Source organism: Monodelphis domestica, chromosome 1, assembly GCF_027887165.1.
Source record: "Monodelphis domestica isolate mMonDom1 chromosome 1, mMonDom1.pri, whole genome shotgun sequence".
Taxonomy (NCBI): Eukaryota; Metazoa; Chordata; class Mammalia; order Didelphimorphia; family Didelphidae; genus Monodelphis; species Monodelphis domestica.
Window position 1 is genome coordinate 504,578,006 of NC_077227.1, and position 12,772 is coordinate 504,590,777.

At 43.8% G+C, this 12,772-nt stretch overlaps 1 protein-coding gene across 1 annotated transcript in view; it reads left to right on the forward strand.

Moving 5' to 3' along the window:
* Nucleotides 1-12,772, forward strand: part of PTGIS (prostaglandin I2 synthase) — a 60,079-nt gene that overhangs the window by 16,975 nt on the left and 30,332 nt on the right. The window contains exon 6 of the mRNA XM_056812960.1: nt 6,215-6,396. Within this exon, the coding sequence (XP_056668938.1) occupies nt 6,215-6,396 (182 nt within the window). The remainder of the gene's footprint in view (nt 1-6,214; nt 6,397-12,772) is intronic.

Genomic DNA, 12,772 nt, shown 5'->3' on the forward strand with positions numbered 1-12,772 from the left:
ATGTTGAATTGGATTTAATTATTTATGAATGTGGGACAGCTTGTTGTTTCAGGGGTTAGAGAGCCAAGCCTGGAATTGGAAGGACCAGAGTTCAAATTTGATCTCAAGATACTTCTTAGCTGTGTGACCCTGGGCAAGACACTTAACCCTTTTTGCCTTAGTTCCTCATCTGTACAAATGAGCTGGAGGAGGAGGAAATGCAAACCAATGCAGTATCTCTGCCAAGTGACCCTGGCCAAGTCATTTAATCTCAAGTGCTTAGTCCTTAAACTCTTCTGCCTTGGAACCAATAATTAGTATCAATTTTAAAGCAGAAGGGAAGAGTTTTTTAAAACCTTATTTATGAATGTGTTCTGATACTCCTTCTGCTTCGCTGTTGGATGTGAACTCCTTGAGAGAAGGTATTATTTCAGTTTTGCCCTTCTTTCCTAAGTACCTTGTTCAAAACAGGTACTTAAAGTTTCTGGAATTGAATGCAATCTGGTCTCCTTCCTTACAGCAGGAAGAGGGGATTCCAACCGTGGTCAGCAGGTGGCAATGTTGAGAAAGGTTTTTCTGGCCATTGAGCAGGAAAGAGATGGTCGCAGGGGTGTGCTAGAGCTTCCTAGTACCAGCTCCCAAGGGATGATTGTTAAATTTTCCATGTGAGCATCTATAGCTCAGAAATGGACAAAAGCTGTCCATTTTTGTCCATATTGTGTTTTTAAACCCTTACCTTCTGCCTTAGGATCGATACTAAATATTGGTCCTGTGTCAAGGAAGTTCATCCCCTCCCCTTCCTGAGTAGCTTGACCTGTCCATCCAACATTCCTGACATAACACAGTTGGCCAGGTCTGCGTCCCTGTACGTGCTGTACGTCAATAAAAGTCAAGGCTTTGGGCTTGAGAGAGGGAGAAGCAAGAGAACGAGGAAGGAAGAAGTAGGGAACAGAGCAGGCAGGAGAGAGGGAAGGAGGAGGAGACTTGCAGGCTAGGGACCACGTGGTCAGGTTACTTAGAGGAATGATTGTCTACCCTTTCTAATAAACTTTATAAAATACTTATCTGGGTAGAAATATTATTTCAGTTCTTACAGTTCTAAGGGCTAGGCGATGAGGGTTAAGTGACTTGCTCAGGGTCACTCAGCTAAGAAGTATCTGAGGTCAGATTTAAATTGAGGACCTCCCATCTCTGGGCCTGGGATTTGTTTGTTGATTGGCTAGACTTAAGAAAGCAAGAGGAAAAAAATATTATAAATGCAGATTAAAGGACTTCACATTGTGGGAAGATGGCAGTAGAAGTCAGGAAATTACTTGGCTCTCCCAAATTCCCCTTCAAATAACTGGAAACAATGCTTTAAATTGAATTTTAGAGTGGCAGAAATAATAAAAAGTTGGATTAAAGTCATCATCCAGCCTAAAGCAATTTAGGAGCATGTTAGGAAAGACGACCTGACCAGGGTGGGGCTCTGACCAGGAGTGATACAGAGACCTCCAGGTCAACAAACAGCAAGCCTTGAGGACAACCTTTTGCCTCTCAGATGGTAGGGGGAGTCTGGTGCTGGGCAGGGGATGCAAGAGGCCCTCTGCTGGCACTGAATGAGATGACCCTGGGTCCCAAGCTGGGCCTTAGGGTGAGGAAGAACAGGCACATGCCATTGAGTGTGCTTATACTGGGCCAAGAGCCCTGCTCTTAGTTCCAAGAGGGAGAAGACTGTAGTTACTCGCAGAGAGCCCAGTTCCTGTTTCCAGTTCCAGGGTAAAGAGATGAACTGATGCTTGTGGCTGTGGGAGAATGGAGTCCAATCATATATTTCCTAGACGTCAGAGAATGAGAGCCTTTGGGGAAGCTATGGTTCAGAGTCCTGGTCATGGCTTAGGGATGGAAAGGAGTACCCGAGGTCATTCATAAACCAATCTGAAAGGACAAAGAGCAGTGACCTCACCTGACTTTGGATCAGAGCACATTGGAAGAACCAAAAAGTCAAAGACCCTCAGATGGAGTTCTGAAAACAACAACACTAGAAGAAATAGAAAGATCAGGATTCAAACTCAGAAGAAGACAATGAAGTCAAAATAGCTATCTGTGAAGCTTCACAGAAAAATATTAATGGTCCTAAGCCCAAATAGAATTCTTGGAAGAGGTTTAAAAGGATTTAAAAACCCAAATAAAAGAAGAGGAAAAACTAGGAAAACAAATGAATAACATGAAAATTATGAAAAGAAAGTCAACCAATTGAAAAAGACATCCAAAAATTTGCTGAAGAAAATAACTACTTAAAATTTTGAATCAGGTAAGAGCATACTAATGACTTCATATGATATCAAGAAATACTAAAACAAAACCAAAAGAATGAAAAAATAGAAGAGAATATGAAATATTTCATTGAAAAAAACAACTGAATTAGAAAATAGATTGAGGAGAGATAATGTAAGAATTGTTGCACTATTTGAAAAGCATGATCAAAAGAAGAGTTTAACCATTATATCACAAAAAAATTTGAGGAAAATCACCCTGAAGTTTTATAATTAGAAGATAAAATAGGAATTGAAAGAATCCATTAATCACCATCTGAAAGATTCCCCAAATGAAAACTTGTAAGAACATAATAGCTAAGTTTCAGAGTTCCCAGGTCAAGGACAAAATATTACAAGAAAGAAGCAATTCAGATATCATGGAGCAACAGACAGGAAAACAACAAGATTTAGTAGCTTCTGCCTTAAAAGACTGAAGAGTGAGGGATATGATATTGCAAAGAGCAAAAGTTGAGTTGACAACCAAGAATAACCTACCCACCAAAGCTGAGTATTATTCTGCAAGTAAAGAGATAGATACTTAATGAATTAAAGGACTTTCAGACATTTTTCAGGGAATGACTAGAACTTAACAGAAAATTAGACTTTCAAATACAAGAATCAGGAGAGATGTAAAAAGGTAAGTATGAAAAATGAATTATAAGGGATTTTATATGGTTAAACTATTTACTGTCTTACATGGGAAAATACTATCTGTAAATCTTAAGAATGTTATTATTAGAGTAATTAGAAAGAGTATCCATAGATATAGAGCTTGGCTTTGAGTTGATTATGGTTGAATGGTCCTAAAAAATAAAATTGGGCAGGGAAAGGTAATAGAGCAATATAATAGAAAAATTTATAACTAAAAAAGAGAGAAGTCATTGTGGGTCATAAAATAAATAGTTTTGATTATATTAATTAAAAAAAAAGGGTTTTTAGAAATAAAACCAATGTAGCCAAGATTAGAAGGACAGAAATAGCCTTTACAGCCAATTCCTCAGATAAAGGTTTAATACTTCAAATCTATAGAGCCAAGTCAAATTTATAAGAATGGGAACCATTCTCCAATTGATAAATTGTCAAAGGATATGAATAAGCAGTTTTTGGAAAAATAAATCAAAGCTACATACAGTCATATGAAAAGTGTTCTAAATCATGGTTGATTAGAGAAATGCAGATTAAAAATTTTGGTGCCATCTTCTACCTATCTGACCAGCTAAGATGATAGAAGCAGGGAAATGACAAATGCTAGAAGGGTTGTGGAAAAATTAAGACACTAATACATTTTTGGTGGAAGTATGAATTGATCTAATCATTTTTGGGGAAAAATTTTATTTAATTAATTAACTTAGAATATTTTTCTATAGTTACAAGATTCATGTTCTTTCCCTCCCCTCCCTCTATCCCCCTCCCTTAGCCAATGCACAATTCCACTGGGTTTTACATGTGTCATTGATCAAGACCCATTTTTATATTATTGATAATAATTGCACTAGGGTGATCCCTTAGAGTTCACATCCCCAATCATATCCCCATCAAATCATGTGATTAAGCAGTTGTTTTTCTTCTGTGTTTCTACTCCCACAGTTTTTCCTCTGGATGTAGATTGTGTTCTTTCTAATAGATCCCTCTGAGTTGTTCAGGATCACTGCATTGCCACTAATGGAGAAGTCCATTACATTTGATTGTACCACAGTGTGTCAGTCTCTGTGTACATTGTTCTCCTGGTTCTGCTCCTTTCGCTCTGCATCAATTCCTGGAGGTCGTTCCAGTTCACATGATCCGACCATTTTGGAGAGCAATCTGGATAAATAAATAAAAATAAATAAACTGTGTATATTCTTTGACCTTAGTAATCACCATTACTAAATCTATTTCCCAAGCTGATGGGAGAGGGACAAAGGAAAGCATTTGTATAATGTTCTAAAATATTTCTACTAGCCTCCTTTGTGGTGGCAAAGAATTGGAAAATGAGGGAATGCCCATCAATGGTGGAATGGCTGACCAACCTGTGGTTTTTGATTGTGATGGTATTCTAGTGTGCTGTAAGAAATGATGAGTAGATTGGTTTTAGAAGAACCTGGAGAGAGTTGTATGAAATAATGAGAGTGAAATAAGCAGAACCAAGAAAATGATGTATGCTGTAACAGCAATATTATTCAAAGAATAAGTATGAATGATTAAGTTATTCTGAGTTTATCATTATGTCAACTATGATGGACTTATGAAAGAAAATGTGATCCACCTCCAGAGAAAGAACTGATATGTGGAAGTATGTATTATATAGTTCCACATATATATTTATATCAAATGTTGGCCTTTTTAAATGTGAGGTTGTGAAGGACAGAGGGAGATAACTTGGAATTCAAAATGTAACAACAAAAAAATCAATGTTTTTAAAATAATGCAGATTAAATTTAAAAACATGTTGTGTCTGCCTTTTTTAATTTTATTATTATTATTTTTAAACCCTCACCTTCTGTCTTGGAATCAATACTGTGTATTGGCTTCAAGGCAGAAGCGTGGTAAGGGCTAGGCAATGGGGGTCAAGTGACTTGCCCAGGGTCACACAGCTGGGAAGGGTCTGAGGCCAGATTTGAACCCAGGACCTCCCCTCTCTAGGCCTGGCTCTCAATTCATGGAGCTACCCAGCTGTCCCCTGCTTTTTTTTTTGAAGAGCCAGTTGTTAAACATTTATCAATCTACCCCTGGATGATTGAGAACACCTCATTCAACCTTCTTCTTTGAAAAAATAAGGAAACTGAGGCTAAGATAAGTGATCTACTTGCCTGAGATCACACAGCTAATTAGTGGTAGAGTTAAAACTTGAAAGCAAGTCTCTTGGTTCCCTTTTTTTCCCTATTGAGCAACAAAAACTTTTATTAGCATTTAGCTCAGCTGTTGTTGAATATGGTAATCTAAAATTTTAGTATTGAGTTTTAATATTAATAATAATTAATATTGTGTATTAATTAGTAATGAGTTTAAAGAGCTACGACTGGGAAACGATGCTATTGTTGACAATTTATGTTTTCATAATAAAGCCAACAATGAACCACCTCAGTAAGGCCAGATGGAGGGTGGATTCTTCCTGCATGTTAGAGTCAGACAGGGTGGGACCGTCTTCAGGCTGCTTGCCTGAAAAGTTAAGCCTCTGCTGGTCAGGTGGCAAGAGACGGGATGTTGTGTCTGGGACACAGCAAGTAGGGAGTTTGTCTGGAATGCTAAGTGTGAGAGGGAGAGGAATGGGAAATCATCTGCAAAGATGGGGGAATCTGGGGGCAGCTGGGTGGCTCGGTGGATGGAGCCAGGCCTAGAGAGGGGAGGTCCTGGGTTCAAATCTGGCCTCAGACCCTTCCCAGCTGTGTGACCCTGGGCAAGTCACTTGACCCCCATTGCCTAGCCCTTACCACTCTTTTGCCCTGGAACCAATTTCTAAGTTGTTTTATTTCTAAGTTTTTTTCTATTTCTATTATTTCTATATCGTATTATTTCTAAGATGGAAGCAAGAGTTAAAAAGTAATAGATGAATCCAGATCATGAAGGGCTTTAAATATCAGAGGAGTTTCTGTTTTATCCGCAAACAGTGGGAAGGCATTCAAATCTCTTGAGCAGGGGAGCGACATAGTCGGATCTGTGTTCTAGGACTGTGAACCTGGTAGCTGAAAGGGTGGATGGGAGAGGGGAGACATGGTGGGCTGGGAGCCCAATCAGGAGCCATTGAAGCAGTCCTTCCTGGCCTTGCACGGTGGTGTGAACCTCCGGCACCTCCTGAAGCCTGGAGCCTGGAGTAGGCTGGCCAGACCCAGAGTCGGGCGCCGCGCAGGGAGCTTCCTAAGCGGAAAGTGGTGTCAAAGCTGGCGAGGGTCTCCCCCCTCGTGGGTGCCCATAAAAGCTGGCTAAAGGCTAACTGTCTCTCGATGCTGTGCTCCTTGCAGAGGAGAAGAAAGAAGCCTCCCACATCAAAGCCCGCCTCTGGAAGCTTCTTTCCCCCCAAGGCCTGATGGGGAGGGCCCACAGGAGTGCCTGGCTGGACAGCTACCATCAGTACCTGCAGGACCTGGGAGCTGCGGAGGAGATGCAGGCCAGGGCCATGTTGCTCCAACTCTGGGCCACTCAGGTGAGTCTACACCCGCATATCGACTATCAAGCAGGGCATATTCATCGGGTACCAGCATTCTCCAGGCCGGAGAATGTGCTTAGCCACTGAGCGCAAGGAGAAAGAATGAGAGGATCCCTGCTTTTAATGAGCTTAAATTCTAATTGTGGGTTAGAGGGAGGAATAGGTGGCTCAGTGGATGGAGATCCTGGGTTCAAATCTGACCTCAGACACTTCATAGCTGTGTGACCCTGGACAAGTCACTTAACCCCCATTGCCTAGCCCTTACCACTCTTCTGCCTTGCAACTGATATGTAGTATTGATTCTACGATAGGAGGTAAGGTTATAAACAATTTTTGTGTTCATTTCTACCGAATGACTTTATCTGGTGTCTCATTCCCTTGTCAGGTTGTTGAGTGTTGGCTCTGTAATGTACTGCATATATAGTACCAATATGGCGAGGTGTTGTCTTCTTCTTTAGAATAGAAGCTCCTCCCTAGCTGGGTGACCCTGGGCAAGTCACTGCACCCCCATGACCTAGCCCTTACTGCCCTTCTGCCTTGGAAACAGAGCACAGTATTGATTCTGAAATGGAAGGTCAGGGTTTAAGAAAAAATTCTAATGGGGGAGATAACAAGTACATAAATAAATAAATATAGACCGTATAAACATGAAGGGGGCTTCAGGAGGGCCCATACTAGCAGTTGGTGGGCTCAGAAACAGATTCATGGAGAAGTTGGGGCTTGGCCTGCAACTGGGGGGGGGGTGAATCCAGGCCTGGGAGTCGACCAGTGCAAAGACAGAGAGGTGGGAGAAAGAACAGCAAGCCTGAGGAACCGGGAGAGAAGGGAGGACACTGTCACACAGCGCAGAGGGGAGTGGTGTCCAGTGAGGCTGGAAGGCTGCCTTAGCTTGGGAAAGGCTCTAAAAGCTAAACAGAGAAGTTTACATTTTATTCTAGAGGCAAGTAGAAAGCTGCTGGAATGAGTAATGGCCTGGGAGACAGGCAGCACAAGCCTTACTGCTCCTTATACAGATGTGCACTGGGGAAAGGTAGGATTTTCATAGATGAATAAAGACGGGTAAGAAAGTAGCTTTGACCTCAAGGACACCTTAAAGGGGTCTCAGGGACCCCCAGAGATCTGCACACCATACATTGAGAACAGCTAAATTAGACAGCCTCGTAAGTGCCCCTCCATCCGTAAGGCCTGTGATTGTACAAACTAGAGAAGCGGGCCCTCCTCAGACCCTCTGACAGAGAGAGTGGCTACTGCCATTGTCCCATCCTTCCAGTCCTGTATCCAAGGGGCCTCTAAGAATTGGCAAGGCTATCTGCTCCCCTGAGGGGAAATAGACACCACAAATGATTCCTTCCACAGAATGCCTCATGCTCATCTTTATGCCTGCTCCTCCCCTCCTCTCCCCTCCTCTCCTCCTCTCCCCTCCTCTCCTTTCCCCTCCTGTCCTCTCCTCTCCTGTCCTGTCCTCTCCTCTCCTGTCCTCTCCTGTCCTCTCCTCTCCTGTCCTGTCCTGTCCTCTTCTGTCCTCTCCTCTTATCTCCTGTCCTGTCCTGTCCTCTCTTGTCCTCTCCTCCTCTCCCCTCCTCTCCTCTCCTGTCCTGTCCTGTCCTCTCCTGTCCTGTCCTGTCCTCTTCTCTCCTCTCCTGTCCTGTCCTCTCCTGTCCTGTCCTCTCCTGTCTTCTCCTGTCCTGTCCTCTCCTGTCCTCTCCTGTCCTGTCCTGTCCTGTCCTGTCCTCTTCTGTCCTCTCCTCTCATCTCCTGTCCTCTCCTCTCCTGTCCTCTCCTGTCCTGTCCTGTCCTGTCCTGTCCTCTCCTCTCTTCTCCTGTCCTCTCCTCTCCTGTCCTCTCCTCTCCTGTCCTGTCCTGTCCTCTCCTGTCCTGTCCTGTCCTGTCCTGTCCTGTCCTGTCTTCTCCTGTCCTGTCCTGTCCTGTCCTGTCCTGTTCTGTCCTGTCCTGTCCTGTCCTGTCTTGTCCTCTCCTGCCCTGTCCTGTCTTCTCCTGTCCTGTCTTCTCCTGTCCTGTCCTGTCCTGTCCTGTCCTGCCCTGTCCTGCCCTCTCCTCTCCTCTCTTCTCCTCTCCTCTCCTCTCCTCTCCTGTCTTCTCCTCTCCTCTCCTGTCTTCTCCTCTCCTCTCCTGTCTTCTCCTCTCCTCTCCTGTCTTCTCCTCTCCTCTCCTGTCTTCTCCTCTCCTGTCCTCTTCTCTCCTCTCCTGTTCTCTCCTGTCTTCTCCTCTCCTGTCCTCTCCTCTCCTGTTCTCTCCTGTCTTCTCCTCTCCTGTCCTCTCCTCTCCTCTCCTGTTCTCTCCTGTCTTCTCCTCTCCTGTCCTGTCCTGTCCTGTCCTGTCCTGTCCTCTCCTCTCCTGTTCTCTCCTGTCCTGTCCTGTCCTGTCCTGTCCTGTCCTGTCCTGTCCTGTCTTGTCCTGTTCTGTCCTGTCCTGTCCTGTCCTGTCCTCTCCTCTCCTCTCCTCTCCTGTCCTCTCCTCTCCTCTCCTCTCCTGTTCTCTCCTGTCCTGTCCTGTCCTGTCCTGTCCTGTCCTGTCCTATCCTGTCCTCTCCTCTCCTCTCCTCTCCTGTCCTCTCCTGTCCTCTCCTCTCTTCTCCTCTCCTCTCCTCTCCTCTCCTCTCCTCTCCTCTCCTCTCCTCTCCTCTCCTCTCCTCTCCTCTCCTCTCCTCTCCTCTCCTCTCCTCTCCCCTCCTGTTCTCTCCTGTCCTGTCCTGTCCTGTCCTGTCCTGTCCTGTCCTGTCCTGTCCTATCCTGTCCTGTCCTGTCCTATCCTGTCCTCTCCTGTCCTCTCCTGTCCTCTCCTCTCTTCTCCTCTCCTCTCCTCTCCTCTCCTCTCCTCTCCTCTCCTCTCCTCTCCTCTCCTGTCCTGTCCTGTCCTGTCCTGTCCTGTCCTGTCCTGTCCTCTCCTGTTCTCTCCTGTCCTGTCCTGTCCTGTCCTGTCGTCTCCTCTCCTCTCGTCTCCTCTCGTCTCCTCTCGTCTCCTCTCCTCTCCTCTCGTCTCCTCTCCCCTCTTCATTTCTCCTTTCCCCTCCTCTTCTCTCCTTTCCCCTCCTCTTCTCCCTTTCCCTCTCCATTTCTCAGAAGAGAGCTGTTCCATTGCATCCATGGATATGTTATTCCCTGATAGGGCAGAATGTTTAAAAGTTTCCTCTGAGAGCCTCAACCCCTAATGCCGGTAAGGGCTGGCAAGATGGCAGGGCTTGGCTGTAAGCAAAGGGGGCTGAGGGAATGGGGGGCTATGCTTAACTGGATCCCTGGTGGAAGCAATCAAGCCCCCCATTAGTGTCTAATTACCCGTTTCCCCAAATGACTGTTTTGTGTCTGGATTATTTCCCGAGGCTGTACTTCATAGGAGTAGCTATAGTCCAACTATAATCCTGCCACTGAGAACTCCAACACAATTTCCCCTTAGAAATCATTATGGTCCTTTGAACAGGGTGGTAACATAACTGCATTCAAAAAAGCCACTATAGCTGCAAGAACTCAGAAGAACCTTTAAGTAGCCGTGGTAATATTAAATTCTGAAACCATAGCAAGAAGTTGAAAACAAAGCATTCCTTTTAAGAGAAATGCTTTCAAGATGATCCGATCACATCATGGGTACAGTTAAGTGTGTTTTGTTTTGTTTTAATAAAGTTCCTTTTGCAAACAAGGAAGTAAAGATGCGGTGATAGCTGCGGCTTGTATTCCCTGCTAACTGAGAAGGCCCAGGCTAGGGGATTTCTTGAACTCAGGAGTTCCGAGCTCCAGTGGGCTGAGTGGATCAGGTATCCATCCGTATTGTGTCTGACCTTCACATGGTGGGCCTCCAGGAGTGGAAGACCACTGGGCCGCCTAAGCAGGCTCCAGGAATGGAGCAAATCAAAGCTTTTCTGCTGCTCAGAGGAGGAGCAGGCCTCTGAACTTCCAGCCTGGGTGAGAGAGGCAGACCTGTTCTATGAAAAGAGGGGGAACAGAGAGAGAGAGTGGGGTGGGGAGAGGCATAAAGAGAGGGAAGGAAGGGGAGACAGAGAGACAGAGACAGAGAGAGAAGAAAAAAAGAGAGGAGGGGGAAGAAAGGAAGGAAGATAGTCTAAATTTAATCAAGTTATATTTTTTGTGTTTGGAAAAAATTTTTCAAACATAATAGTGGTTAAAAGAGAAAAAATATGCTACATATTGAAGTTTAGAAATGGAACACCTCAAATCTACAACAGTCCTAGACATTCGAAATAATGAAATCCTGATGTTATGATAATCAAAGCACTCTTTAAGTTGTTCCATTTCAGTGTCTGACTTTAGTATCTTATGTTTATTAAAAGATCTCTACAAGAGAAGACCAGGCGAAAGAATGTGAAAATTCAACAAAATGCTGTCTGCCATTCCTTTGGTCTCATTTGTGACGGGTCCCAGGGAGGGGTCCACAGACTCATAGACTCAGAGAACTTGGAGTCAGGAGGGACTTTCCAGGTCCTGCAGTCCAATTCAATTCAATCCACATTTATGAAGTGCCTACAATGTGCCGGTGCTAAGCACTGGAGATAAAATGAATAAAGCAGTCCCTTATGTCAAGGAGCTCACAACTTAATGACCGGAGAGACAACACACAGAAGAAGGCAGGGTGTGGGGACAATAGGAGGTACCCAATTCATTTATTTTATAGAGAACAAAATTGAAATGCAGAAAGAGGAAATGTCTGATAAGCTCAGAGATCTAGAGCACAAAGGGTCATTGAGTCCTTCTTTTACAGATGAAGAAACGGAGGCCCTGAAAGCTTAAGGGATTTTCCCAAGGTTTCAGTGGCAATACTGAGATTTTAACCAGGTCCTTCAAATCCAGTGTTCTTTTCATTATATGATTCCTTGTCCTTTCAAGTGGCAGGAGAGCCAAAGACAGTAATAATGCTTTGAGAATAATTGCAGCACAAGTTTTTTCCACTAGAATTCTCCTTTGATGCCTCACTGTGATGTGGAGGTAGCCTAGAATTCCTAACAACCATGCCCACAGACAACAAGCTTTGTCACATCCTTCAAGGCTATGCTTGGGAAAGGCCTATAAGTTTGTCATCCCAGGACCAGTCTAACTTATTGGGGAGAGGCTCCTCACCAAAGGGTTGGCCTCTAGGGGATCCATTTTTTCACCCTAGTAGTCCATTTAACTGTGGAATGGTTACTATCTGTATCAGTGAAGGGAATACTCATTCCCAGTGAAATCATGAATCTTTTAAAATAATTTGGACTATTAAAGTTTATATTTCTCTACCTGGGGGGGCTAAGTGGCACAGTGGATATAGTACCAGGCCTGGAGTCAGGAAGACTTATTTTCCTGAGTTCAAATCTGGCCTCAGATACTTATACAGCTGGGTGACTCTGGCAAGTCACTTCACCCTGGTTTGCCTCAGTTTCCTCATCTGTCAAATGAACTAGAGAAAGAAATAGTAAACCACACCAAGAAGACACGAGTGGAGTCACAGAAAGAGTCTGACATAACTGAAATGACTGAAGAACAAAAAAGAGCATTTCAAAGTTTATAAATAATTTTTATAATAATTCTGTGATATGAGTAGTGCAAATATTATTATTCCCATTCCACTGATAGAGTAAGTAAGACCCCGGGAGATAGAAAAACCCAAGTTACATGGTTGGTCAGTCCAAGTGGCAGAATTCAAGCTCGGGACTTCTGATCTATATACTTTATTAATTGAAAGAGAAGCAGAATAATATAGTAGATACCATGCTGGACTTGGTGTTAGGAAAACCTGGGTTCAGATTCTGCCTCAGATACTTATTACTAGATCTGTGACACTGGGGAAGTCATTGAAATCTTTCTGAGTCTTAAAATTTGTTTTTTGTTGTTGTTGTTGTTGTTTTGTAAAATGACACAACTCAAATCTCTTCCAACTTGAAATCTATGATGGAATAAGCCTCTCCTAAAGTAGTTTGGGTAACTTAGTTATCAGAGCATAGAACAATTAGGACATCAGAGATTCAGGATGGACAGAAAGGGGCTGGGGGTCACTGCCAGCCACAACAGTCATGGAAACTGAGCTGAATAATAAAGTAAAATTCTGCCTCAGCTAAGGTTTTCTTATGGCTCTCCTAGATGAGAGGTCAGGAAGTTTTCTTAGGAAATAACCAATGCTATACTTACAGGATAGGGCATTGTACTTGGCTGGGGGTGGGGGCCAGGATAGGGGAAATGATGGGAAGGCACTTAAACATATATTCACTCTGGAGATTATAGAGAAAGGTTGGAAGGATCCATCAGGAGGTGGGATTCCAGGGCAAACTCAGTAATAATAATAGCTGGTATTCATACATTTCTTGAAGGTTTGCAAAAGGCTTTGTGAATATTCTCTCATTTGATCCTCACAACTCTGGGAAGTAGGTTCTATT